This window comes from Psammomys obesus, unplaced genomic scaffold (genome assembly GCF_907164565.1).
Source record: "Psammomys obesus unplaced genomic scaffold, mPsaObe1.curated_primary_1811, whole genome shotgun sequence".
Classification (NCBI taxonomy): domain Eukaryota; kingdom Metazoa; phylum Chordata; class Mammalia; order Rodentia; family Muridae; genus Psammomys; species Psammomys obesus.
Window position 1 is genome coordinate 573,987 of NW_026592636.1, and position 25,264 is coordinate 599,250.

Sequence of the window (25,264 nt, forward strand, 5' to 3'; positions counted from 1 at the left end):
GGAATCATGGCTTTTGGCTCCGCCTTTTCCTCTTTCGTAATTTCCTGGCAGATATCCGTGTCTGCTCCGGTCTTCAGGATTGCGCAGACGTGAAGTGTACAGGTCCCGACAGGCATTAGGCAGTGACCCATTGCTTTCTGGTAGTTGTAGTCCATAGGCGCTAAAGCACCCAATATTCAGACAGCCGGAAACTCGGTTTCCCAGGAAGCCGTGCGAGAGTAGGCGGAGACCGCGGCCCGAATCCCGGGGAACCGGCGGGACGCTGCGGGAAAGGCGGCAGGGTATTCAAGCGTGCATGGACGCTGGGACGGTGAGCATTGGCTTCCTTAGGACCGCGACTAGGCTAGTCCCGTGTCTGGCCCTGCCAGCCCTCTCTCCGGACCCAGGTGGTGCCTGCGGTGTGTCTACCCGGAGAGGCTGCGCTCTGCTGAAAGCCGGTCATGGGATGAGCGGCTGATGGAGAGCCCCTTCCAGCATCTCCCACCGCTCATCCCTTGTATGTCTGCACTGTACTGATCTCATGGTTGACTCTCTCCTTAACCCCACCTAATCTGTAGCTCCACATCTTTGCGCACAAGGATATATTTTAGCCACCCAGCTTCGCGAGGTCTCCGCCCGCCTGCGTGACCAAGCCAGCGCCCGTCTGTGAGTAGAGGCGCCCGATACATGGTGGAGATGAAAGAGGGGAACCTGGGAGGGTAGGGAAGGGTGCGGCCTTAATTACACCCCTCATTGCAGAACCCGGGCTGCTTCGCTGCAGGTGGGACGGGTCCCAGGTCCGCATGGAGGAGCCAGAGGCTGCCTTGGAGGCTGAGGAACCCACGAAGGATGACACCCTACCTTCTGACACCGTCTCCCTCAGCGACTCGGACTCGGACTCGGACCTCAGCTTACCTAGTGGTGCGGAGGTGCAAGTATTGTCCCCGGAGAGGCTTTCCGGGGAAGGCCAGGAGGATTCTGACCCTGATGACCCTCCCTCGCCCCCCACCGGCGTCCCCACCACCGCAGTGCAGCCGTTCCACCTTCGAGACATGAGCTCTACCTTCTCCCAGCGCAGCCACAGCATCTTTGATTGCCTGGAGAGTGCAGCCCGGCAGACACCCCTCTCTGCACCCCAAACCAGTGTGAGTGACAATGGCAGCTTCAAGCGGCCTTTGGCTCCCCCAAGTCAGACTCCAGCAGGACGCCTGAGCAGAATGCGTGAGAGCACTGGTCTGACCAGGGTACTCCCTGTCCCTGATTATGTGTCACACCCTGAGCGTTGGACCAAGTACAGTCTGGAAGATGTGGCTGAAACCAGTGAGCAGAGCAATCGTGATGCTGCCCTGGCCTTCCTGAGTTCTCACAGCCAGGCATCCTCCACAGAGTATGCCCCCTCCTTCAACCAGGACCCCTCTAGCTGTGGGGAGGGGAGAGTGGTCTTCACCAAACCAGTTCGAGGCAGTGAGACTAGGACTGAGAGAAAGAGGGTCCTAAAGAAGGGGTGTGTGTCAAGTGCTGGTGGTGAGGCCTCTGTTGAGCTAGCCCATCTGGCTGGGCCTGAAGCTGAGGAGTGGGGTGGCCACCAGGGACTGCCAGGGGTGGCAATACCTTCAGAAGCTGCTCATCCTGGGTCCTCATCAGACCTCACAGGGATGGAGGCTGTTGGTTTCCACAGTAGCAAGAAGCGGAGTAGAGACCACTTCCGGAACAGGGACAGTAACCCAGAGGGGCCAGAGTCAGAGAGAGGCCCCTCAGTTTAAGTGCAGTGCCATCACTCCCACCTCACCTGCCCAGTCTGTGGGAAGCTGTGGGCTATCTGTAGGAGGGGATGTGTGCAGCAGCTTTGGCTGGGACTGGGAATTGTGGGTCAGGGGACCTTGGAGGACCTTGTGCCCCAGTGTCTTGGGGTGAATAATAAAGGTTTGGAGTATTTGAATTTTGTGGCTTTTTTCTGGGCCCCACTCAAGAGTTCTGTTCAAATAGTTCTGGATGACTAACAGGACTCTTATCTATACCAGCCTCACCTTGCCCTTCCTACACCAATGGAGACTGCTGAGAAGGTTTGCTATGATCATTTACGTTTGTCACTGGTGAACCTAGAGGGACTGGGCTCATAGCCACATCTAGCTTTGTGTCCCTAATGATACTGGATGAGCAAAATCTGCCCCCCCCCCCCCCCCAGGAACCAGTGCAGTCTCAGCATTAGGCCTGTGCAGACTACAGGTTATTGGAAGAGGGTAGATTGTGAACCAGCTTATAGCTGATGTCCTGGGTGTATGTCTCCAGGACTTGTGACTTCTGTGTAGGACATAGCCGATGCTATAGGCTGATGTCTACATCATTCAGCTGAAGCTGGGCCAGGGAGGAAGAGAAGGATGTAGGGAAGATAAATGGGTGAGTACTTCATGTTGAGGCCATAGACTTGGACCAACATATCTAGCCTAGCCTGCTAAGCATCAAGTCTGCCCTAGCCTCTGCACTCCTCATTGAAGGGCTTGAGTTCCTCCTAAAAATGAGGAACTAGCCTTCGTGGTCATTTCATTGAGAGCAATGGAAGGAATCAAGATGCCAGCTGATGGGTCAGATAGCCCTCCATGCACCCCAGATGTTTGAAATACATATTCAGTGACCCCTGTAATCCAGCTGAGTTGAGGTGGTCTACAGGCATTATAGAAAATAAAGTACCATCAGGTACCCTTGAATAGTATCTTGGGGTTACTGCCAGAATGGGCACACAATGCTGTGGGGCCAGAAGGGTGGAAGCTGATTACAGTGGACCCTGCCTTCCAGAAGCTGGTCAGCCAATGAAGGGTCTTTAAGGGCAAAAAGAAACCGTTAGTGTTTAAGAGGTTGGTTTCTTAAGAACTCAGGGTAGACAGGCTAGACCTAGGCAGATGATGTCCTGTGAGGGAGTTGGCCGGTTCCAGGTGTCCAGTTCAACACAGTAAAAGCTCTAGGTAGGACATGAAAAAACTCCTACTTCAGAAGATTACACTGGGCCTCCCAAATAGGTATCAAGGGAGATGATTCTCATAGGAAGGGATGTCCAAGAAGTGGTCTGTCCAAGAAGTGGCCTTGACCATTTCTGGGGGCTGCTGGAAGTTGGGGGGGAGGAGAGGTTGATGTGTCCCAAAAGTTCAAGATGGCCAGGCCTGGGTCTCTAGGACAAGTGGTTTCTCCATGTCAGTTGTCTGAGGGTGGCAAGCCAGCCTCTAGGTACTCCCTGTCTCTAGCAGAGGCTGGCTGACTCCTGCGACCACAGTTCTGAGAGCCTGGGAGCAAGAAGGGAGAAAGGACCCTCAGCAGGGAAGTCCCAGCTGGGGCAGGGCAGTGCAAGGCAGGGGGAGAGGCAAGGGTCAGGACATGGAAAGTGGTAAGGCCAGCAAGGCCAGTGCTAGACAAAGCCTTGGGAAACAAAGGCCCTGCCCCAGGCATCTGTATGCCTCAGAAAAAGTGGCCTGCCAAGGGCCACAGGAATCTCCAGCACAGGTCAGGAAGGCAAGACCTGATATTGCAGCCTGCAGCTTTGTTCTTGACCTAATTGAGTGAGTGGCTAAAGGGAGGAGCCTGTGCCCATCTCATTTCCGTGGCCTGAACCAACACTTACTTGAGTAGGTGCCTCCTGGAGCTGCCGTGTCAGTCATGGAGGACAGGAGGAGCATACAATAGTTAGCCTGGAGGGAGCCAACGGAGGTGCTGAGACTTGGGCATAGGGCCTCCCTCCCTTGTTATTCCATTCCTGCCGGGTGCTACTACTACCCTGGGACTCCACACTCTGGACCAGGCTCCCCTATGGAGCATAAGAAATGGTGACAGGAGGTGGTGCTGAACCTAGGTTTTGTTGGACCAGGTCTAGAAGAACAATGGTTCTCAAAAGTGAGTTGAGGCAGGGATAGGCATTGGTCAACATACACATAAGCCCTGAGGTCTTGCCTGCCCTGCTCATGGTCTTCCACTCTGTCCAGGCCCTAATGCTGCCCATCAGGATGCTGGTACAGGGCTGTGGCAGTTCCCACAGAACTGGAAGGATGGCCCCACCTCAGAAAGATTAATGGACAATAGGTTGCTGGCTTGCCTGTGATTCCAGACACTTGATCCTCTTTTCTTGCTCTCTCAGTGCCCCGATGTATTTGGCAATGGAGTCAACTCTGTGGAAAGCAGAACCAGCTGCAGATGTGACATTTTCATGGCACTCCACAAGGGGGAGCTTGCCTGCTCTAACTGCTCTCTCAGGGTCTCAGTCTGCCTCTTGCTCTTCTGTCCTTCTAATCTAAATCTGGGGCCTGTCTATGGAAATGGAGCACTTCTGTACCCTCCCAGAGATTGAGGATAGACCTATTCCTGCTTGGACTAGACTACCTAGCAAGAGAAAAACAGGTCATCCATATAAGTGTTCAGGAACAGCCCCTACATCATCCAGCACCGGCTAGGCGTGGATCTTCAGACTTGAAAGGAGGAGGAGAAAGAGAGAGTCCCATTGCAGAAAGATACCTAGTTATGGGCTTAGGTTTCCAACCCACACACATACACCCTCCTCCTAGAACAAGAGGCTGGAGTGTTGGGTCTTGTGACCCAGCCAAGTTTCCTCAGCACAGAGGTCCTATTAACTGGCACTAGAGGGCCTCATCAAGACTCAAGGCAGTTCAGAAAACCACACCCATTACTAAAAAGGCTAGATAGTCTCCCACGTCCACATGCTCACAACAGGGAGTCCCAGACTCACTGCCCCTCATAACACCCAGCTGATCAAAGTCAGCCTGGACCCGCTGCATTTGAGGCCACCTGCCTCCAGGCAGATCTCTTTCTACATTTCTGGGCCCATGAACAGGAATGATGGCATCTGTGAGTCTGAGCCTCTAGGGTTCCACAGGCTGCCCCACCTGTGTGCCGTTTTCCTCAGCACCTCCCCCTCGCTGTCCCTCCTCCGTTTCTCCATGGTACTCAGGAAGTTCTCTTTCTGGACTGTTTCCCAGGTAATGATCTTCTGGTCCAAGGGGTCAGGCAAGTCTCTTTCTGGCAAGGTGGGAGACAGCAGCAAGCTTCAGAGAGTTGTGTGGGCCCCTAGGGCAGAGCCCAGGTCTAGGCTAATGCAAGGGAGACCAAGAGCAGATGGCAGAAATAAGCCCTGTGTTAGGATTTTGGGCTGCAAGGAGACAGACTAGTCCTGTAGTTGTCTAGTCTGGACCTGAAGATTTGGTTAGCCGAGAAAGGGCCTAGACAAGAAATCCCGGTCCCTTCTGTGAGCTCCTCTGACACTTGGAACTCTCAGGATCAGGGGTATTCAGCCTGCGACCTCACCCAGATGTTGCCGCTTGTGCTGGGCTTCCTTCCTGAAGACCTGCTTGAGAACCAGACTCAGGTGGCTGAGCAGGATGAAGGGCGGGGCCAGGGCCGGTCGACCATGGTATTCAACAATGAGGTGGTAGCGCTGAAACTTCCAGAACATGTCCGCATTGCCCTGTACCACCTGGAATGTATAGCTACAGGACACAGAGCCAAAAGCTGCTCTCCCTGTTCATGGAAACATCCTACCATGACCCATCATCTACACCCAACCCCACAAGCCACCCCATCCTGTATTCCCACCCTTCATCTCCCACTTCACCTCCCAGTCCCTTTATGCTATCCCCCATTGCATCCAGTGGGTAGCAAGGCTGTGCTGGGAGCCCTTGCAGAGAGATGGAGGCTGACATAGTTACTTCAGCTCTCAACTTGACACAGCGTAGAGTCACCTGAGAACCACAGCTGAGGGACTGCTAAGATCATATGGGCCTGTGGGCATGTCTGTGGAGGACTATTTATCGGTGTAGGAGGGCCAGCTCACTCTGGAGGCCCACTGCAAGAGGTCTTCAGCTGTGTAAGAGGTCTCTAACTAAACATGAACCTGAGTGAGCTAGCAAAGAGCATTCCTCTCCAGTTCCCTCTTTGAGCTCCTGCCCTGACTTCTCTCAGTCATGGACTGATCTGGGAATGTAAGATGAAATAAACCCTCCCTTCCCCTAAGTTGCTTTCAGCCAGTTTCTATCACAGCAACAGAACAGAGACTAGGACGGGGGCCCAGCACCCCTCCATCACAGTCGCAGCTATACTGCATGGGGCCTATTCACTGGGGGTGTTTACACAGTTCTGAGCCTCCAACCCTGTAGACTCACCCTCCCTCCTAGCAGGATAGACAGCAGCTACTTAGCTGGGGGTGGGCTCATAGTGTGCCCATACCTGGAGTGTTGACTCTCTACTCCAGGTTCAGCCCCAGTGGACACAGCAGCTAAATATTTTCACAACAGAAAATACTTAGGGACACGGTATCTCTGTTGGCACTCTGAAACTAGCTCTACTAAGAGGAAGCATGGATTAGGAGGGCAGGTGGTTGGGAGAGGTGGAGGCAGGAGGATACCTGAACATGGCAATCAGAAGGTTCATGAGTAGCACATTAGTGACCAGCAGGAAGGTGACCAGCAGGAGAATGACGAGCCAGTTGGCATAGAGGTTGGGGCAAGAAGCTGAACTTTTCAGCAACAGAGGGTGAAGGGAACAATTCACACGGGCCTCTGCAAGGCAAGAAAACACCTTCAGCCTAGGAGTATGGTTCCAAGCCTAGGCCACCAGGGTACAGGTGCTGGCTAGGTGGCCGGGGGCCTGGTTCACATGGGGCTGGCTAGTTTCAGCCCCAACAGTCCCATTGTGAAAAGCTGGCTCTAACTGCACCAAACCAGCAGGTGGACTGTTCATCATCCCTCTCTGCTGGAACTCCAGGAAGGGTCACAGGTCATAGAGGCAAGCCAAGTCCAATCGAGGAATGGAACTGAGCACAAGGGTCATGGAACCCATTTCTATCTGTCATTGCATGGAACAATTCCCCATCTACCCTAGAAGGGCTTCCTGCCTATGACTTTTCCACCCAGGGCTTCCAGCCGGGAGTGAGTCGGCAACTTTCCAGGTATCTCTGCCCACTCTGGGAGTTCTCAAAGCCCTGGGCATCCCTCAAAAGCTCTGGGTCACACACTAGCCCCTTAGAGCTGTCATCCCCTTTATGCAGGACCTCACCCTGGCCACACCTGGCCAAGCCCACAGAGCAGCATCTGCCGAGGCTGCCGTGCCCCCTGCTGGCTCCATTCCCTGTCTTCTCCAGGCCGTGTGCCCGTGCATGGCTGTCTGTGTAAGCAGGCGTGGCCATATGTGTGTGTGTGTGCATGCGGGCCTACCACGCCTACCACGTGTGCATTTCAGTGAGTTGCTGCTCCTATCCTTTCAGGTCTCTGTGTTATGATGATGCTCCAGGGAGGCTGCCTTGCGGTGCAGCTTTAGGCTGTCACCAGTCAATCCATGGATGAGTTATGGGGTGTTATGTTCTATGGAAGGGTGCATGCAGCCACCTGAGAGTGCCAGATCCCATCTTGCTCCCTCCAAGGCTGTCTTAGCACAACCTCCCACCCCCCCCAACCCCCGCTGCCAAGCCTATGAATCTGCTCCAGGTTCTGTTTCTCCTCCCTCTTCCATCCCCTCGGTGCCCCAGAGGGGCCATCAAACCCTCCTTTGTAAATGTACGTCCTGCCTGAGGTCTGAGAAGGCCCACCTGGCCTGGTGTGACACAAATTCATCCCTAGAGCCCAGAGCCTAGTGGAAGAAGGAGCAGTGTGGTGTAGTGTAGAGGGGGAGAAGAGGACTTCCAGGTCTCTATACTGCACAAATGGAGCCAGAATTACCCAGGCCTCAGTTTCCCTGTCAGCATAGGCATGTTAGAGAATACCAGGCCACTCTCAGCACAGTAGACACAGTGTATCGGGAAGGGCACCTAAAAAAAGAAACTAGGGAGGGGATTGGCAGGCTGCTTTATTGCTCACTCTGCCTGCCATGTCCTTGGTGGCTCTATTGACCCTGCTGTGGCCTCCACGATAGACCAAGGACCAGCCACCCCACTGCCCTTCTAATTTTCCAGCAGGCCTGAGCCTGTTCCTCAATACCTGTGGAGAAGAACCCAGAGTTGTGGTTACTAGGGAACTGAGACCCCAGAGCTGCTCTGGCTAGGGCACCCGCCTTCCTCTTCCTGCCCCAAGAGCTGGGGCCACAAGGCCATGTGGTGAGGGGGAAGGGAGAGGCAGGCAATGTCTGCTTAAGCTAATGGCCTAGAAAATTGATAGCTCAGGTTGAGTAAACACCAAAGGTACTGTGGGGTGAAGACAAAAACAGGCCAGAGTATGGCTTGGGAACACCCAAATCCGAAGTTAATTTCCAACCATTCTGTCCCTGAAGGCCTGGACTCACTCCAATCTCACTGTCATCTATTGACAAATATTTATCAACAGTTGTGATTGCTGACCTGGCCTCCTTCGTGGCCTCCCCAAGGATGGGTGGGGTCAGGTCACTACTGAACATCCAAACTACATGGCCTCATGGTTAGACAACCCCAAGTCCCTTGACACTAGCCTGAACACTGACTCTTATGCTTCCTTCTGTACCCCATCTCTAAGGCTGTGCAGTAGTACCATGTGGTACCACTGTCCTGAGCTCCCACTCTCTAGGCCTCGTTCCAGCCTAATGAACCAAATCACTATTTGCTGACTCTAGATCCCCATTCTGGCTCCAGGGTTTTCCTTTCTCCACCACCTACAAGACCCCTGCAGTAAGTACAGAGCTGTACCCACTTGTCATGAAGTCCCTAGAATTTCCATCAGCTCTAAATGGGTGTGTGGTCTAGCTTGAGGGGACACCCATGATTACAGATAAGCCCCACACCACTCACACCATCAGGCAACACGCACAAGTTGAGGGGATCCCTAGTGGAGGCAAGATAGTTGGAAATGGTGAGCAGCTGGATCACAGGGAGACTGCTGTCAGGTGAAGCAACACAGAGTGCTCAGGGTGGCCTGGGTTCTTCATACTGTGCTCATAGTGTCTGCCCATCCTCTGTCCCTCACAAGACCCCTGCCTCCAAGGCCCATCCCATCCCGTGGCCTCCCCAGGCAGAAAGCCAGCCCTGCATCTTCAGGATCCACGGCCTACTTCCCAGCCAGGCAAAGATTGGGGTCACCATGGCTGGCTGTATCTTGCCCTGCTCTGGATCTCAACGGAAAACATACACAAGGCCTGTGGCCTAGACTTAGGATGTCATTCTCTCAGCCATTTCCAGCCAGAGGCATGGTGACACAAAAGTCCCAGTGGAGGGCCACATACCCTGGAGCCCCATAGCCCATCATCCCACCCTCCTGGCTCAGCACAAACCATCAATCTCATCCAGAGGGATTTGCCCAAAGATCTGCAGGTAAGGCCGGTATAGCACGCGGCGGAAAATCCACTCCAGACGGCCGTCATGGGGGTGCAGCAGGGCCTGAGTGGTCACGCCATAAGCCACAAGCCACACGCTCAAGAAAAAGAGGAAGAAGAAGACATCTTTCATCTGCAGAAGGAAGGTCACAGGGCATGGTTGGCCTGGGTGGGAACTCAGCCCAGGGTCACAGAGGGGCTCACTCTCCCCCAGGTTGGAGTCCAGAGAGCTTACTCTCACCTAGGTTTGGAGTTCCAGTGTTGTCACCTCAACTGGGGGTGACAGTCCCAAGGGGATCATCTCTTCCAAGGCCTGGGGTTGTCAGGGTTCTCACCACCACCTTGGGTGGGGTTTCAGAACTTACCCCCCTCTGGGGTTGGAGGTCCCAGCATTCTCACTGTTACCCACAGTTGGGATACCATGAGGCTCACCACCATTCAAGGTCAAGATCTGAGGGGGCTCACCCCTAACCCAAGGTGGGGTTCCAGGGAGCTCACACCCACCCAGGGTCCTGTGGGCTTCCCATCTACCCAAGGCTGAGGTTATAGGGGTCACCCCTGTAAGTCGATGCAGTGGTAGCTCACCTGGATCCAGGATTAAGCTCATCTGAGTCAGTGTTCCTTTGGGCTCCTCAGCTCTTCAGAGCTGGGATCCCAAAGGACTCACCCTCCTCCCGAAACCTGAAGTTTAGGGTCCTGAGGACTCACCATCCACTCAATCAAGGCTCCTCATCTATCCAGGATTGGGGTCCCAGTGCCTCACCCCCCTCAAGGGTCAGAGAACCCCAGAACACACCATCCGCTCTACAATGATGATCTTAGGACCCAGCTGCTTGTGAATGGCAAAGATGTGGATGAGCCGAAGTGTGAACACCATGAAGTCAATGGCCAAAACAGTACGGCCAGCCTCAAATACCAAGGGCAGCATCCTGGGGAGAGACAAAGGCTGATTGATTAAGGTTGCCGGTGCCCATGGAGAACAAGAGGTGTTCTCCAACACACTGTGCAATAGCCAAATAACCAAAAAGCAGGATCCGGGACCCCACTAGGATTTCAGAGGGCTGCTAAAGCCTGCCCACCAGCCCATGTGAAGCTCCAGACCTACAGGTGACGCCAACAATGAACAGGAAGATGGCCACCATGTCACACTTGTTCCAGTTGTCTTCCACATACAGAGTGAACTTCTTCACCAGGTGTGTGTCCTCATCTGTGAAGAAGCCCTGGCAGAGAGAGAAAGCCTGGTTGCAGCACCAGGTCTATCTTGCTGAGGCAAGGAGTTTGGCAAGATGATCAGAATCAACTGGTGGCTGGAACCCAGTATATGGCTAGGACTGGGGCTATCAATTGAAGAGATTTCAGGGCTAAGTCTGGGGATGAAAAATGAGGTCAGTCTGAATTTGGAGTCAGGACTGTTCTTGACTAAAACTCAGGGTACACTGAATGTCTGGACCTGGCCAGTGACTCAGGTCAGGGTTCAGAGTCTGACTAGGGAATCATGATCATTCTGCAGCAGAGATCAGGGCTCAGTATGGAGCTAAAATTGGCTCAGTTTGGTTCTAGGACTGGAGCTCAGTTCATGACCAGGACCAGGGCTCAGACTGTGATGAACATCAAGACTATTTGTGACTAGGATCAGAGCTTAGTCTGACTGAGATTGGGGCTTTGTCTGGAGCTGGGATTGGGGCTCAGTCTGTAACCAGGACCAGGACTCAGTAGCCTGGGTTGACAAGAAGGCCACACATTGCTCTTGTTCTATAGATGAAAAGTCTTAGCAGGCTCCAAAGCAGGCCCCAGAGGCACATATAACATAGCCCTAGTTACAGAGTCCAGGAGTGGGCCGCGCTGGCCACTAACCTGTCGGATTTCCTCCAGCACCAGGGTGAACACCCAGAAATAGAGGGTAACCTCAGACCCAGATGGTCCCTGGGGAGGTGGCTTGAAGTCCACCAGCAGGACATAGGTGAACAGGAAGAGGAATGCGAAGTACATGACCACGTTCCCCAGGAACACGGTCACAGGAGCGCCCCAGAACTTCCGCCACCGTGTGAGCAGGAAGGCAGCTTGTGGGCCGAGGTCTCCTGGAGCCCTCGGTGCCTCTGTCAGTTTCTCCAGTCTGTGTGGGTGCAGAGGAGAGGACTGTGGTGTGAAGGGGCACCTAATCACAGTGCCTGGCGGGAGCCTGCCTACCATGTGTCCAGCAGCTGGCCACCACACACTAGTAGTCCTTATTCTCTCTTCTTCTTTCCCAGCATCCTCCATTCTTTGATGCCCCCCACCAGCCCCTACTTTCTTTATCATTCTCAGCACTCCTCTGTCCCTTCTAGTCTCCATTTTTCCTGTCCCCTCTCTTTCTGGGCCCACTCGATCTTTCCCAGTTTCCTAGCTTCTTCCATCCTTCCTCACTCCTCCCATCCTTCCTGGTTCCTTCTATCCCTTTCACACACACACACACACACCCCGCCACCTCTTACTGGCCGCCCTGGCTGCACAGGAAGCTCTTTTCCACATCCAAGCTGTCTGGCTCCTGCAGATCTTCCAGGCCCACCCTCTGTGGGACATCCTCACTGCAACACAGGAAAGAATATCCCAAGAAGGAAGTACTGAGCCCACTGAAAAGAAGGGGGCGTGGCTTATATAGCCAGCTGGATGTTGGGCTATGATGTGGGAACAATGAGCCTCTGGCACCTGCTGCTGCCTACGTCAACCTACCTGAAGGTGATGAGGTTGGTGTAGATGAGGGCTGGGCAGGTGAAGGCACCCAGCAGCCGTAGGATGGGTGTGCCTGTGGCCATATCTCCCCACCAGATCTTGGTCAGGAATGCCTAGAATAGAGTCATATGTTCTGGGTGAGTCCCACCATATTTTAACTCACATAGGGCCCTGTGCTTGAGATGCCCTCTCCAGGCTTAAGAGAGGAAGGCCTGCTTGGACAGGACCTGGTCAGACTCTTTCCAGGAGCATGTGTTTGACTGTTTTGCCGCCTGCCAGCCTTCCCTCCTTCCCTCCTTATTTCTTTGAGGTAGTCTCATACAACCCAGGATAACTATCAACTACATGGCTGAGGGTGGCCTTGAACTCTTGATCTTTCTGTCTCCACCTTCCTAGTGCTAGGATTGCTGGCATGCACCACTACATCTGGTCTATTCAGTGCTCAGGAATGAACTGAGGGCTTCAAGCATGCTGGACACTCTATGGAATGAGCTACATCCTCAGCCTGATGAAACCTTTCAATAACAGATTTACAGATTGGGGTTAGCGACAATCAAACTGAGAACAAGTGTTACTGGGTCCAAAACCAAGCTATAAAAGCATCCCTGATGAATGAAGCAGGAACTCAGCCACTCTCCTGGTCCCTCCCCTATTTAGCTTGCATTTGGGCTGGAAGCTGCAGGCTGGGACATGAACTGAGGAACCTTAGTGTCCTGTGTGAGTAGCCTGAGCCCTGCCAACCCTCCTTGCCCACTGTCCATCCTCAGGCTGATCAGCCACTTACTTGCACACCATCATGGGCAAAGAAGGCCTTGGCATCAGCTTCAGTGGCCAGGTGCAGGCAAGTGGTCCTGCTCCAGCTGTGATTCCTGCGCACCAGCAGGGCAAAGGCGTGGTCCTCGCTGTTGCTGTAGCACTCAGAGAAAAGATCTGTGCACAAAGCCAGCTGCTGGGATGAGGTGCTGAGGCGTGGTCTCTAGGTCCCCATCTTTTGCAGCATATGTCTTAAGTCTACATCCCAGACCTCTCATACTTACAGGGCCACTGAGAGTCCCTGCTTGGCCTCAGGGCCCTTCCCAACCTCTGTCCTTTCTCCTTCTCCCTCAGGATTGTGAGGGCCTCAATGACCACAAATGGCTTCCACCCTGTGGCAGGGCCCAGCACATAACTATCGTGTACTGTAACATTTCCACCTCCCTGTCAGGACTTCTGACCAACCTCCAGCCCCAGAAGGAACTGCTCTGTATTCTCTACACAGGAGGCCATGGGGGGGGGGGGCACATGGCTATCAGAGGTGTCTGCAGGGAAACACAGACAGAGGCCCTCTGCCTGTTACTCACCCAGGGCCAGCTGCTCATACTTGGCCTCACGCATGGTACGGGCCACCTCCGCCTCCTTCTCCAGGTGGGACATTTCCTTTATGATCTTGCAAGCAGCCAGAGCAGCAGCCACACCCTCCCGGCCCTGGAAGATGGAGAAATAGGGTCTTGGAAGGTGGCCCAAATGTCCCAACATTCTCCAGTCTGCCTCTTGGGGTACCCAAGGGAGCTGTGGACAGAGGTAGACACTCACCATGGCCCAGAAGTATGTGGCCATCTCATAACGGTTCTGCAGCACAGCCCAGAGAAACAGGTCCCTCCAAGGGTCCTCACTCTTACGACTGAGGTCCAACAGCCCCTTCTGGCCTGCAGGCCGCTTGGGCGGCCCTCTCTCCTGCAGAACAGGACATCAAGATTCAGCCTACCCAGCACTTCCTGGCCCAACCTGGCTCTACTCACCTCCATCCTGCGCCCGTCCTGGTAGAAGCCACGGCAGGCATCATGCAGGAAATCTTTGAGTACACGGGAGACCTCATGAAGTGAGAAGGCGGGCATCCCAATGGGCAGCTCCCGGGCCTGCTGGGCACCCAGGCCAGCCAGTGTCAGCCGACCCTCCTCATGCTTACGCTGCAGCAGTTCAAAGAGGAGGCTCTTGGGGGACACGGAGTGGTAAAGCTGCTGCAGCCGCCCATAGGTCAAGAACTCGGCCATGTCAGCACCGCTATCCACAAAGAGGCGCACGAAGTCAGGCTTGTTGCTCACCAGGGCATCTGTCATCACCTCTTCCAGGTCGCAAGACTTGATTTACACAGTAGAGGAGGAGATCAAGATAGTAAGAGGAAGGGAGAGAGGCTGAACAACCTCCCCTGTGTACCTCAACCTGTACCCTGAAGTTGGGGCCGGCATAGGTTAGCAGATCATGCTGGCTTCAGGTGTCAAGGATAGGAAAGGTCTGGTGAATTGACATTAAGAGTGTTAGGACTCCCACACCCCAGGCTGGACTTTGGGGGTTTCCTAGCATCTTCTTGACCCCCTCTGGGACAACAGCTGAGACAGAATGGACCCAGCTGACATTCCTGGTCCCCACTTCCTCAGGCTTCAGTGTACTCCTGGCCTGATGTTCCCAAATCAGTTCTGGGAGGGGGAGTACCTTCCATTCCACATCCCCACTGAAGATCTCACTCTTGGCAATGTCCACACGGTCCCAGGCTACGGCCAACTTGAGCTCGTCCAGGTAGTCTTGGGCCTCTTGGCTGTGGCTCTTGCACGCTGTGGGTAGGGGTATGAGGACTTGATGGGGATTGGCAGCTGCCTCTAAACAGCAGCAAGAGGTGCAGGATTAGGGGCTAAAGCCCAGAACCCCTCAGACATGGTCCGGTGGGGCAGAAGCATGCTTCAATAATGTAGCACCTTGGCCAGCATCTCCTCGCCCAAGACAAAGGCAGGGGCATATATTCTCATGCAAGTGCATTTTCCATGGGGATGGCTTCACACTTTTACTGAATGCCACAGTTACCCCCAAGCCCCAGAGTTAAGAGCACCAGGCTTTTGCCTCCATGGGACTGTGACTCACTAAAAGACATATGTGGGCCTGTGTGGGGCTTCCTGGACCTCACTGCCTTGGGAAGAGGAGTGGCTAAATCTAGAGCCGCCCCCTCCTCCCTGTAGGCTGGGCTGATCTTGGACTTGCTTTGTAGCCAAATAAGCCTTTGAGCTGCTGCTCATCCTCCTGCCTACCAGGTATAAGCTAGCACATCTGGTTTAACGTGGTGCTGAAATTGAACCCAGGGCCTTGTAAATGCTAGGCAAACATTCTATCAATTGAGCCACTTTTCCCAGCCCCACACGCTCCAGGCCCTCCTAGAGTGGCCCCTTACCCAAGCATGTCCCCATCCCTTCCCCAGCACTGCCTCTCCCAGCTTCCGGCCTGTGTATACCCTGACAAGCCTGGGCAGTACTCTTACATCTCCAACAGTGTCTTGAGTGGACAGATCCATGGTACCTCTACACAGTAAATGTTAGAATTCAGCCTTGGAAAGGAAGGACTTCCTGGCACAGGCAGCCATAGGGATGGGTCTATGGGGGCATTATGCTTTATGAAGGAAGCTAAGTACAAATAACACATTCATGTAAAGTGGCCCCCAAACTCACTTTCATAGACATGAGGCAGGAGGGGGACCAGGACCAAGGGACAAGGTAAAGTTCTTGCTAAGGTATTGGCTAGGGGGTGAGGGTGATAGGAAAGCTCCAGAATTGGTGATGGTTACAACACCCCGAGGCTAGATTACAAACTATTGAACTGAATACTTCAGAGATGCTTCGTGAATTTGTGAGTCATCCCTCTTACCTGGGAAGGGCTGATGGGCCTCCAGTGTGAACCCTGCTGAGTCCTGCTGCCTCTGAGGGCACGTCTACTTGACTCACCTTTCACAAGTGCCTTGAGAATGACGGTGTCCAGGTCCTCAGAACCCTCCTGCTCAAAGTCGTACACGGTGAGCAGGTGGGGGTGCGTAGCAATGTTCTGAAGCTAAGACCGGGAAGAGGCCTTGAGGTCTGAATGGAGCCTGGAAGGGTTCTCAGGTGAACCACTCTGTCCTGACTGACCCACACGCCTAGCTCAGGACCGCCCACAGATTGACAGGCTAGCTGCCTGGCCTCTCTGCTGCACAAGGACCCGGATGATCTCGAGGTGTGATAGGAAGAAAGGGCACAGGCTAGGCCTGCAGGACCTTCAGGAAGAACACCCCCACCCAAGGGAGGATGGGAGGACAGAGGCAGCAGACAACCATAGCAGCTCCCAGCAGCACCCACCAGCTCTGTCCAGTGCACAATGGCTTCCCAAGAGAAACACTCGCCGGGGAATTTCTCTCTGAACTGCTTCTCAGCCACCTGGGGCACCAGGAGATGAGGCTGGCTCACCAGGGCAGCGAGCACATCAGCAATGCCCCCAGAACCTGCCAGGATCAGCCACGGGGCAGCCTGCTCCACTGCCCTGGAAATCCTCTAAGGAGGCAGAGAAGGTGATACCAAGATGCATGCTTAGAAGGTGCCTCAGCCCTCCACACCACCCTGTGGGTACCCTGTGAAACCACCCTGTCCTCCAGGGCTCCAGTCAAGCCCTTCCTTTCCCCTGACCTTACCTCCAGGGTACTGGGGTCACCATTGACCAGCAGACAAAGGACAGGTATCTGGATGCTGCTGGTGCCTGTGGGTAGAGCAGCCATGAGAATGGTTGATGCTCAGAAAGTGAGATCATTAGGTTGGGCAACTACCCCCAACTTCAGACATCCCCAGATACCACGTTTCTGACACACCCTTCCTTCCTTCCTTCCTTCCTTCCTTCCTTCCTTCCTTCCTTCCTTCCTTCCACCCTTCCACCCTTCCTTCCTTCTTTCCTTTTTTAATCTTTTTTAATCTTTTTTAAACAGGGTTTGATATAGCCTAGTCTGATCTTGATTATTTTCTTTTTGGTTTTTTGAGACAGGATTTCTCTGTGTAGTCTTGGCTGTCCTGGTCTTGCTTTATAGACCAGGCTGGCCTTGAACTCACAGCGATCCACCTGCCTCTGCTTTCCTGAGTGCTGGAATTAAAGGTGTGCACCACCACGCTGGCCAAATGTAGCTTAGGATGACCCCCTGCTTCCATCTCTAGAGTGCAAAGAGTACAGGTGTCTATCACAGTGCTAGTTCATTCTGCACTGGGGACTAAACCCAGAGTTTTGTGCACAAAAGAAAAGCGCTCTACTAACTGAGCTATGTCCCCAGCCCATGGTGGCTTTTCTCTCCTCTCCCTTTCAAACCAAGAGTGAACCCTGACAGTGTGTCAAATCCCTGAGCTGTGGGCCCAAGACTTCAACACTACTGTCCAGAGCTGGCATGTGACAACTTAAGCACAAAGCAACTTGAGAGAAATGAAGTCGGTGGCCAGCCACATCCTAAGGGCAGCCACGCTGTGGCTAGGAAGCCACTCTACCAGCATAGGACAGAGTTGCTCTGCATCATAAGAGACCCACTGGGCCAACAAAGTAGCTGGTGGGAGTGGCCTCAACCTGCTGGCATCCTATGGAGAGCTCTGTGGTATCAGACAGATTTATTTCCACTGTTAAAGTGTACTGGCTTCACCAAAGGTTTACATTGTTGCATGTTAACATATTATTCACACACATTCTAAGCAACGATATAGTAGTTTGTAAATACTGTTCAACCTTTAATATTTTTCTAGTCCATCCCTCTCTCACACCCTCCATTAGCTAAAGATGCACTATTATGCTCCCTGGTGGCAGCGGAGGGGACAGTGCCTCTGGGAAGACCTATTGACTAGCAGAGTCTGCAGCCAGAGCAGTAGAGGTGGCTGCCTAGCCAGGACCATACTGCCTAGCTGTGTCACTCTTCCATCCCACCCCAACAGCACTTCTTCCCAGGTCTTGTATGCTCAGCATTCAGGGACACCCCCCCCCCTTCCTGGAAGGCCCTTTCCCACTCTCTAGGAAGTTCTTGCTGGCATATGCCATGTCTCCATGTCCACATCCCCAAGATGCTGCTCTGGGCAGCTAGAGTGAGTCTTACCGCCATAACCTGTCCTCTGCTGAGAGATGTGCTTCTCCAGGCCCAGCCGCAGCTCTGCCAGCCCATCGTTTCCACTCCCAAGGGCGCCTGGTTCCACAAGAATGAAGTGGGAGAGATTGCTGTCCAGGGGGCAGAGGGGTCCCTGGATGCCGCCCTCATCTGCAGGGTAGTGGATGGGGGTATCCTCCTGTGCCAAGAAGACATGGAGAGGCAGAGGCCTCAGGAGCAGTCTGGGCTGGGCCTTGCTGTGCTGTGCAGGCCATGCTGGGGCCCTGGGCAAGGCTTCAGCGCTTCAGCGAGGCCTCAGAGTCCCCACCCCTCAGGCAGAGGGAGGCTGGACTGCTGGGCCGGGGGCCTCCCTGGAATGAGTGAACCATGGAAACAGCTGGGGCCAGGGCTGTGCAAGCTCCACCTTCTAGACTCTTCTGGGCTGGGGTCCAGACTTCACCTCAGCGGGGCCTCCTGGGCGTCTCATTGGTTATGCCTTACACAGTCCACGGGGTGGGGGATGTGTGTGAATACCAGAGAGCAGAAGCCACCTGGCCAGGGTTTCCTGGGACTTGAGGAGAGCTGTCCAGCCGGCTGGGCCCAGAGCCCTATCAGTCTGGCTTTCCATGGGGAAGTGAGGCAGGTTGCCACCCTTAGTTCAGAGTGGTGCTGCCACCTGCTGGCGAGTATTGGGGCCCGTGGAGTCCATGTCTTTCTTCCCACTGCAGCCCCTCCTTGTCTCCCACCTCTCACTGTTTTTAGGGCCTCCACGGGTGGCCTAGTTCTTCGGCCTGTTCATAGTTTTTCCTCTATCCACCCAAGCTCACCAAACCCCACCATCCATGGTCCCACGAACCTGCCACTAACCTGGGCACCATCTAGAAGTTGACGGTGAAGGATTCGATCCAGAGAGGCCATTCCGATAGCCACTACACGGACCTTGGTGGATGTGCTAGCCAGAGAGTGATCTCGTACAGCCTGCCCAACATGGCGGGCCAGGCCCACACGGAGGGCACTGGTAAGGATCCAGGCACCTATGGGAGGGGGAGAGAAGGGTCCTAGAGTCTGCACAGCTGGCTGGCCCAACTCCATCGGCTGGCTATATCCACAGTCCGTGACTAGGGAATTGGGTAATGAGAAATGCTTTTTTCCCCTTTCGTTCAGACAGGGGGTAGCCTCAGCGTTCCATGTACTAGGACTGTAATATGCCCAGCAATGGGGAACCCTTGGAGGCTGATGGGGATACTAAGGCTCCGGGAGGATGTGTGTGTGTGGTAGACAGTTACCTTTTCCAAGATTTGTCCTAGATGCTGCCCTGTAGCCTGTTGTTGGCAAAGTTTTCACCTGCATCTGACTGCAGAGCGTTCCTTTATTACAACCACTCCTGCAGTGAGAGATTCAGAACCTCCAGCTCTCCTGCTGGGTGTGTGCTCGTGTGTGCAGGACACCAGTGTCAGGGGACAGATGTATGTGGAGGCCAGAGGTGCTATTGTTTCAGTAAGACGGTTTCTGGTGAACCTGGAGCTCACGGATTTGGCAAGTCTAGCAGGCCAGCCAGCTACAGGGACTGTCTTGTCTGTTTTCCCTAGCACTGGGAGTACAAATACATGATTACATGTCCAACTTTCTGCATGGGCGCTGGAGACTGGACTCATGTCTTTACCCATTGAGACATCTCCCTATGTCCCTATGTTGGTTAGTTTTAATTTATTTTTAAAAATTGTGTAAGTGGGGGCAAGAGAGATGGCTCAGTGTGGATCAATTCCCAGCATCCACAACTGTCCGGTCTGGAACTTAAATGCCAAACAGCAAATGTGCATAAATAAATAAATAAATACATTAAAAAAAATTATGTAAGTGTATGTTAGTATTTGTATGTGGGTAAATTGCCTGAGATCAGAGGCGTTGAGTGTCCCTGTAGTTGGAATTATAGGCAGTTTCAAGCTGTCTGACATGGAGGCTTGGAACAGAACTCCAGACCCCTGCAAGTGCGGCCTGTGCTCTTTATTATTGAGCATCTCTCTGACCCCTGTGCTGAGTTTTAACCATCAGTTTGACACAACCCAGAATCAGCTGGAAAAGGAATCTTAATCTAGATGAGCTTGGCATGTGGGTGTGTCTATGGTGGATTCTCTTGGTTGTAAAGTGACTCCACCCACTGAGGGCAGCACCATTCCCTAGGCAGAGAATCATTATTTTCCTCAGAAGAGAAAGCTTGATGAGAATGAGTAAGCAAAGATGTGTTTATTCTCTCTGCTCTTGGCTGTGCATGAGATGTGACTAGCTGCCTTGAATTCCTGCCTTCATGTCTCTGAAGTGATGGGTTGTGACAGTGTAAACTGTGGAATTGTAAGCCAAATAAATAATTTTCCCCCTGAGTTGCCTAAGGTCAAGGTATTTACCACAGCAAGAGAAATGAAAATCAGACATCCCCTGCACCCATGGATTTTTAAAATTAAAGCCCATGGATTTGATTCTGACATCTACAACTAGCCAGATTGCTCCACCAGGGTGGTGTGTGGGGACACACCCTAGGTGCTCCTTGGTGCACTGATGCCAATGAGGGGGCAATGGGAGGCTATAGCCTGTTAGTGGAGTGGGTAGCTCTCAAGGAGGACCAGCCTCAGCCTCCCACCACAGACCAGCTGGGGACAGCCTTTCAGTTCGCCCTCACATCCCCATGACCTGCTCCCATGGCCTCCCTGGGCACCACCAAAAGTGGGTAAGTAATGTCACCAAGAAATGACCCTCCAGGGACAGCAGGGCAGCAGGCACAAGCAGGCCCAGCCTAGAGGGAGCCTTACCTGTGCTCTGAGCTGCTTTCACGAGCCCCTTGCGCAGGACATCCCGGAGCCAGGACTTCATAGCAAAAGGCCGTTCCTCACCCACAAGGGACACCACCAGGTTGGGGGCTGGCAGGTGCCACTCGGTGAGCAGGAGTTCAAAGAGCATGGAGGGGGCCACACTGCTTGGCACCTTCACAAACTGCAGGTTGTTGGGTTTAGGATGGGGCACAGGTAGGCAGCACTGGGTGGGGGATTCTGGGCATACGATAGATGCTAGTTTGGAAGAAGTTCTGGAGAGATTTGAGGCATGGAGGAGGAGGCTGGGCTGATGGGACAAGACAGGCTACAAAAGGGCAGGCCTTAGAGCCTTCTTGGGGGCAAGGCCTCTGTGTTGTATGGCCATTGCAATATATCCTCCCCCTGTGAGTGGGGAGTGAGGTAGGAGTCCTGAACCTCAAGGTTCCCATTGTTATTAGGGCAGAAAGAAACTCTCAGCTTTTGCCCATCTGGTTGAGGTTTCTGAACTCAGCTCATGAGGAATAGCCCCAGGGTGAGTAGGTCCAGGTACTGGGCTTTGAAGGAAAAGTAAGACTTGGGGATTCCAGGCATGGTGGGTTTCAACCAGGTCCACACTGCCCCTACCTTGCCTCGTTTCTTCCCAGACCCTCCAAAGTTGACCTCTCCTCTGCACAGGCCTGGCTCCCACCCATCTCCAGTGTCTGGGGGGCTGCCAGGGCAGGAGCTCTGGGCAGTCTGCATGGTGGCCTCTCTGTGAAACAGATGATGGAAACCAGAGGGTGGAGTAACCGCCCTCTTCCCCTTTTCACAAGGAAGACCCATCCTAGCTGACATATGAGGTAGCTGTTCGCCTGATGGCCCCACCTGTCATGGCTCTACCACCTTCCTCACAGTAGCTGTAATTAAAGCCAGGCTCATTCCCCACTAGGAACAGGGCACAGCACACCCATATACCTGCCTCTGTTTCTCACACTTACCGAACTCCTGGCATATCTGGACTCCAACACACTGGTTACAGTTCTCCAGAGGCTTTTGCAGGGAGTGACCTGAAAACCCCCAAAGACTTAGCAGGGAATTCAGTTTCTCAACCCAAGGGAGACACACCCTAGACTGCCCTAGACACGGTCTGAGAACATCCTGGTTTGTACCTGGGTAGATAGGAAGATAAGAAGGCAGGTGATCCAGCTCAGAAGCAAGGGGCTGGGGGGGTCAGAGTAGAGAAGAGGAGGGACATAGGTGGACCTGAAAGTCCGGAGAAGGGAAACAGAGATGAAGGCTAGAAAGTGGAAGCAGGAACAGAAGGCAGAATGGAAAGGCAGGAAGGGAAGTCTCGGGAGAGCAGTAGATGAAGAAGGCAGTGGGAAGAAGCAGAGGCAGGAAGGAGTCTGGCTCTCCTGGCCTCAGACGCAGAGCCGGAATACCACCAGGACCTTTCCCTCCAAGTTCCTACCTTGGCAGAGGATGAAGAGGCTACCTGTAGCATCCCTTACCCTGGCTTGGCTCAGATTCTCTCCCACACACCCAGCCAGATCAGGCTCCTCAGCCCCACCCTTCACTTGGGTGGACTAGCCTTCATGATATGTAGCTGGGTCCCCCTAAAGATGCCCTGTGTTTCTCTGGTGATTGACAAAAATCTCTAGGTCACAGCAAGACTCTGACCTTGCGCCATGCCTTGGCTCCTGTGTCTGCCTTCCTGGTATCAGGTTTACGGGCAGGAAAAAGGACACACTGGAAGGACCTCCCTTGGCTCTACTGTAGGTAAAGAGCTACTGTCTGACTTGGGACAGCTCTTTATAATACTGCTTCCTCATGCTTCCCAGGTCTGCACAGCTGTCTCATGCGCCCAGCTTTGGGGTGCCAGCGTGATAGCACTTTAGACCCTGAATTTTTTACAGGGGGTTATCTGTGCATGTAGAGCGCTGAGAAGGAGGAGGCAGGGTGGTATTAGGTATGAAGGGGTTTATACCCTGCCTCCTGTGGCGATCCTGAACAGGAGCTAAGGCCAAAGTCCCTCCTACATGCCTCCAGAGCCAACATGGTTATGGTGGTACCCCAAAGGAAAGTGTACCTCAAAAGATACATCTGACCCCTAACCCCTGGTACTGTGCACGTGACCTTCTACAGAAGTTCAGTCTTTGCAGATGTGAACTGAAGTTTACCTGTGGTGAAGATTCTGCCGATGACTGACTCATTATGATGTCCTGGTTGTGGAGGCTGAAATGTTATAGATCTAAATCCAAATTATCCCAGGGCCATCTTCAATTTATTGCCCCCTCTCTATTGTCTGACCTAACATCCATCTACCAGGCAAAACCGTTAGATTGTGTTGTCAGCAGACCCCAAGCTTCCACCAACCCGAATGTCAAAAATGTCATCAGACAACATCTGAGGCCTATAGCAGAGATTCCCCCACTTGGCTGTAACCTACCTGTCTACCTGGTCATTCTACCAATGTCTTTGATAGGTGCCTTGAATTAATGTTGTCATTTGTTCTGTGACTACAAAGGTTATTGGAACCATGGCCACAGTAGGACATGTCCTTTGGGGTCTATTGGAACCATGGCCACAGTGGGACATGTCCTTTGGGGTCTCGTTGGCCATGCTTACTCATACTTAGTTAAGTGTAAACTAACTCATTGCTTTTGATGCAAGAGCACTGTCTTATGTTGCTGTAGGTGTAATTGGGATGTGATAAGCTGTTGTGTGGAGTAGGGTGTGCTCTTTACCAGGGGTGGGTGTAGGGTCAGAAAGGAAGAATTGGAGGTAGGACCTTCAGAGGCAGAAGAGGTAGGAAGTCTCCTCCTTGTGGCTTGTCTGGCTTGGGAAGATGTGGGCTTCTTGGGTCTACCCTAGGTGCTATGGCAGATTTCTTTCTTTCTTTTTCTTTCTTTCTTTCTTTCTTTCTTTCTTTCTTTCTTTCTTTCTTTCTTTCTTTCTTTCTTTCTTTCTTTCTCCTCCCTTATCTGGTGTTTTGGTTAGTTTTTTTTTTTCTTCTGTCAGTTTGACATAAGCCAAGGTCATCTGGGAGAAGGAAAGTTCAGATGAGACAATGCCTACATCAAATGTCCTGTAGACAAATCTGTGGGGCCTTTTATTGATTAGTGATGGATATGGGAGGATCCAGCTCACTGGGACAGTACCACCCCTGGCCAGGTGGTCCTGAGTTATATATATATATATATATATATATATATATATAATCATCTGAGTAAACTATGAGGAACAAGCCAGTAAGCAGCATTGCTTTGTGGATTTTGCCTCAGTTCCTTCCTCCATTTTCCTACCCTGTTCCTACCCTGACTTTCCTTCATGATGACTGCAAGTTCCAAACTGAAATAAGCCCTTTCCTCTCCAAGTTGCTTTTGGTTAGGGTGTTCATCACAGAAGCAGAAAGGCAGCTTAGGATGCCTGGGCTTCACTGTGGCCTCCAAACAAAGAGTGTCTTGCAACCCTGACTTTTCCAGTGTACAGCCCTGTATGAAGGCATCCACCATGGGTCACTGTGTGGCCACAGTCAAGTCCCCTCCCTTGTATCTGGGTTCTGTAGCCAGGCTCAGCTCCATAGGTCCCTGCAGCCCATCCTGCTCAAGTTGTGGGCTTGTAAATTCTTCCCACCCACACCAGGAACTCACATCCAGGGCCTGTGGAGTGAAGGATTTGAATAAGGTCCTCCGGTCACAGAAATACACAGCCTATGGTTTTCCTGTAGGAACCTGGCTGGGGTCAGAGGAATTCCCCCATTACTGGAACAAGAGCCACCAGCCGGGAGGCCTGACCCAGTTGAGGGGCATTCCTGAAGTGTTAAGGACAGAAACCCCAAATCCAGGCATGGATAGGCTATAGCCTTTTCCAGGGCTCTGAGAACATCCTCCCGGATCTTTTAGTTCCCAGGGGCTCCAGGCATCCCTTGGTTTGTGGCCACAAGGCCCCAGTCTCTGCCTCTGTGGTCACATAATTATACCTGTGCATGTCTGTCCTCTCCTCTTCCTGTAAGGACTCCATCACTAGACCAGAGCGGCCACCTTCCCTCCATCTCATCTACAAAGACCCTGTTTTCAGACAAAGCTACTGTCTTAGGGTCAACATGGGTACCATGCCACTCACAGTAAACCCCACTATTGGAAATAAAGTGTCCACAGTCACAGCTGGATAATGCTCTGCAGTAAAAGAGGTGACTCAGGCTATACGTGTACCCTGTTTTGGAGTATGGGAGCCATGATGTTTGTCCCTAGTCTTTGGGCTGGGGATGGGACCTTCCACTCTTCTTTCCACTTAGTCCCTGGTGGGAAGGTCATAGACAGTCTTGTTTTGGCTGGAGGAGGTATCCTCTGGGGCTCGCCAAGTACTTGGAGGTTTCTTTCCTGAGCTCTAGGGCCCAGAGAGTGCCTTTCAAGATGGGGCTTAATAAAGCACCCCTCCCATGGGCAACGGATTGGACCCCATAGACCAGGTCACCTCGCCTTGCTTCAGATAGACTGGATGGGTGGTCAAGACCCCTGGATACTATGGGAGGCGGATGTAACACTTAAGAACAGCCAGGCCTTACCTCCCCCAACAGGCTGGGGTGGAGGGACATTTGGGCAGGTGCCAAGTACCAGGCAAATGTGGCCACCAAGAGGGAAGGCATGCAAATAGA

General features: G+C 53.0%; 2 protein-coding genes across 3 annotated transcripts; one reads left to right on the plus strand and one right to left on the minus strand.

Moving 5' to 3' along the window:
• Positions 1 to 59: 59 nt before the first annotated feature.
• Positions 60 to 1,918, plus strand: Tssc4 (tumor suppressing subtransferable candidate 4). 2 transcript variants are annotated; one of them, XM_055614651.1, is made up of 3 exons: positions 60 to 310; positions 558 to 645; positions 761 to 1,918. In XM_055614651.1, the coding sequence occupies exon 3, from the start codon at positions 783 to 785 to the stop codon at positions 1,740 to 1,742; it is 960 nt and encodes a 319-aa protein (XP_055470626.1). In that variant the 5' UTR covers positions 60 to 310; positions 558 to 645; positions 761 to 782; the 3' UTR covers positions 1,743 to 1,918. The 2 variants fall into 2 exon arrangements, with proteins under 2 accessions (XP_055470626.1, XP_055470625.1); XM_055614650.1 differs by having other exon boundaries at positions 60 to 645; positions 739 to 1,918.
• A 929-nt stretch (positions 1,919 to 2,847) lies between these two features.
• On the minus strand, positions 2,848 to 21,654 carry Trpm5 (transient receptor potential cation channel subfamily M member 5). Its single transcript, XM_055614679.1, has 25 exons — positions 21,606 to 21,654; positions 21,253 to 21,379; positions 20,629 to 20,809; positions 18,692 to 18,858; positions 17,837 to 18,023; positions 16,412 to 16,476; positions 16,083 to 16,274; positions 15,696 to 15,798; positions 14,422 to 14,540; positions 13,731 to 14,069; positions 13,525 to 13,665; positions 13,293 to 13,416; positions 12,737 to 12,882; positions 11,953 to 12,065; positions 11,715 to 11,807; positions 11,098 to 11,356; positions 10,345 to 10,463; positions 10,040 to 10,172; positions 9,202 to 9,376; positions 6,377 to 6,530; positions 5,281 to 5,462; positions 4,863 to 4,995; positions 4,058 to 4,130; positions 3,590 to 3,656; positions 2,848 to 3,254 (listed from the first exon to the last, which is right to left on the minus strand). Exons 1-25 carry the CDS (start codon positions 21,617 to 21,619, stop codon positions 3,166 to 3,168), a joined length of 3,495 nt encoding a protein of 1,164 aa, XP_055470654.1. The 5' UTR covers positions 21,620 to 21,654; the 3' UTR covers positions 2,848 to 3,165.
• Positions 21,655 to 25,264: the final 3,610 nt, after the last annotated feature.

Excerpts from the sequence above, each read along its gene's own strand:
- Tssc4 (XM_055614650.1), top strand. The coding sequence starts at position 783 with ATGGAGGAGCCAGAGGCTGCCTTGGAGGCTGAGGAACCCACGAAGGAT.
- Trpm5 (XM_055614679.1), bottom strand. Across the intron at positions 16,477-17,836 it reads GCAGAGGACAGGTTATGGCG|GCACCAGCAGCATCCAGATA; the intron begins GTAAGACTCACT and ends CTCTACCCACAG. Across the intron at positions 4,996-5,280 it reads GCACAAGCGGCAACATCTGG|AAAGAGACTTGCCTGACCCC; the intron begins GTGAGGTCGCAG and ends CCACCTTGCCAG.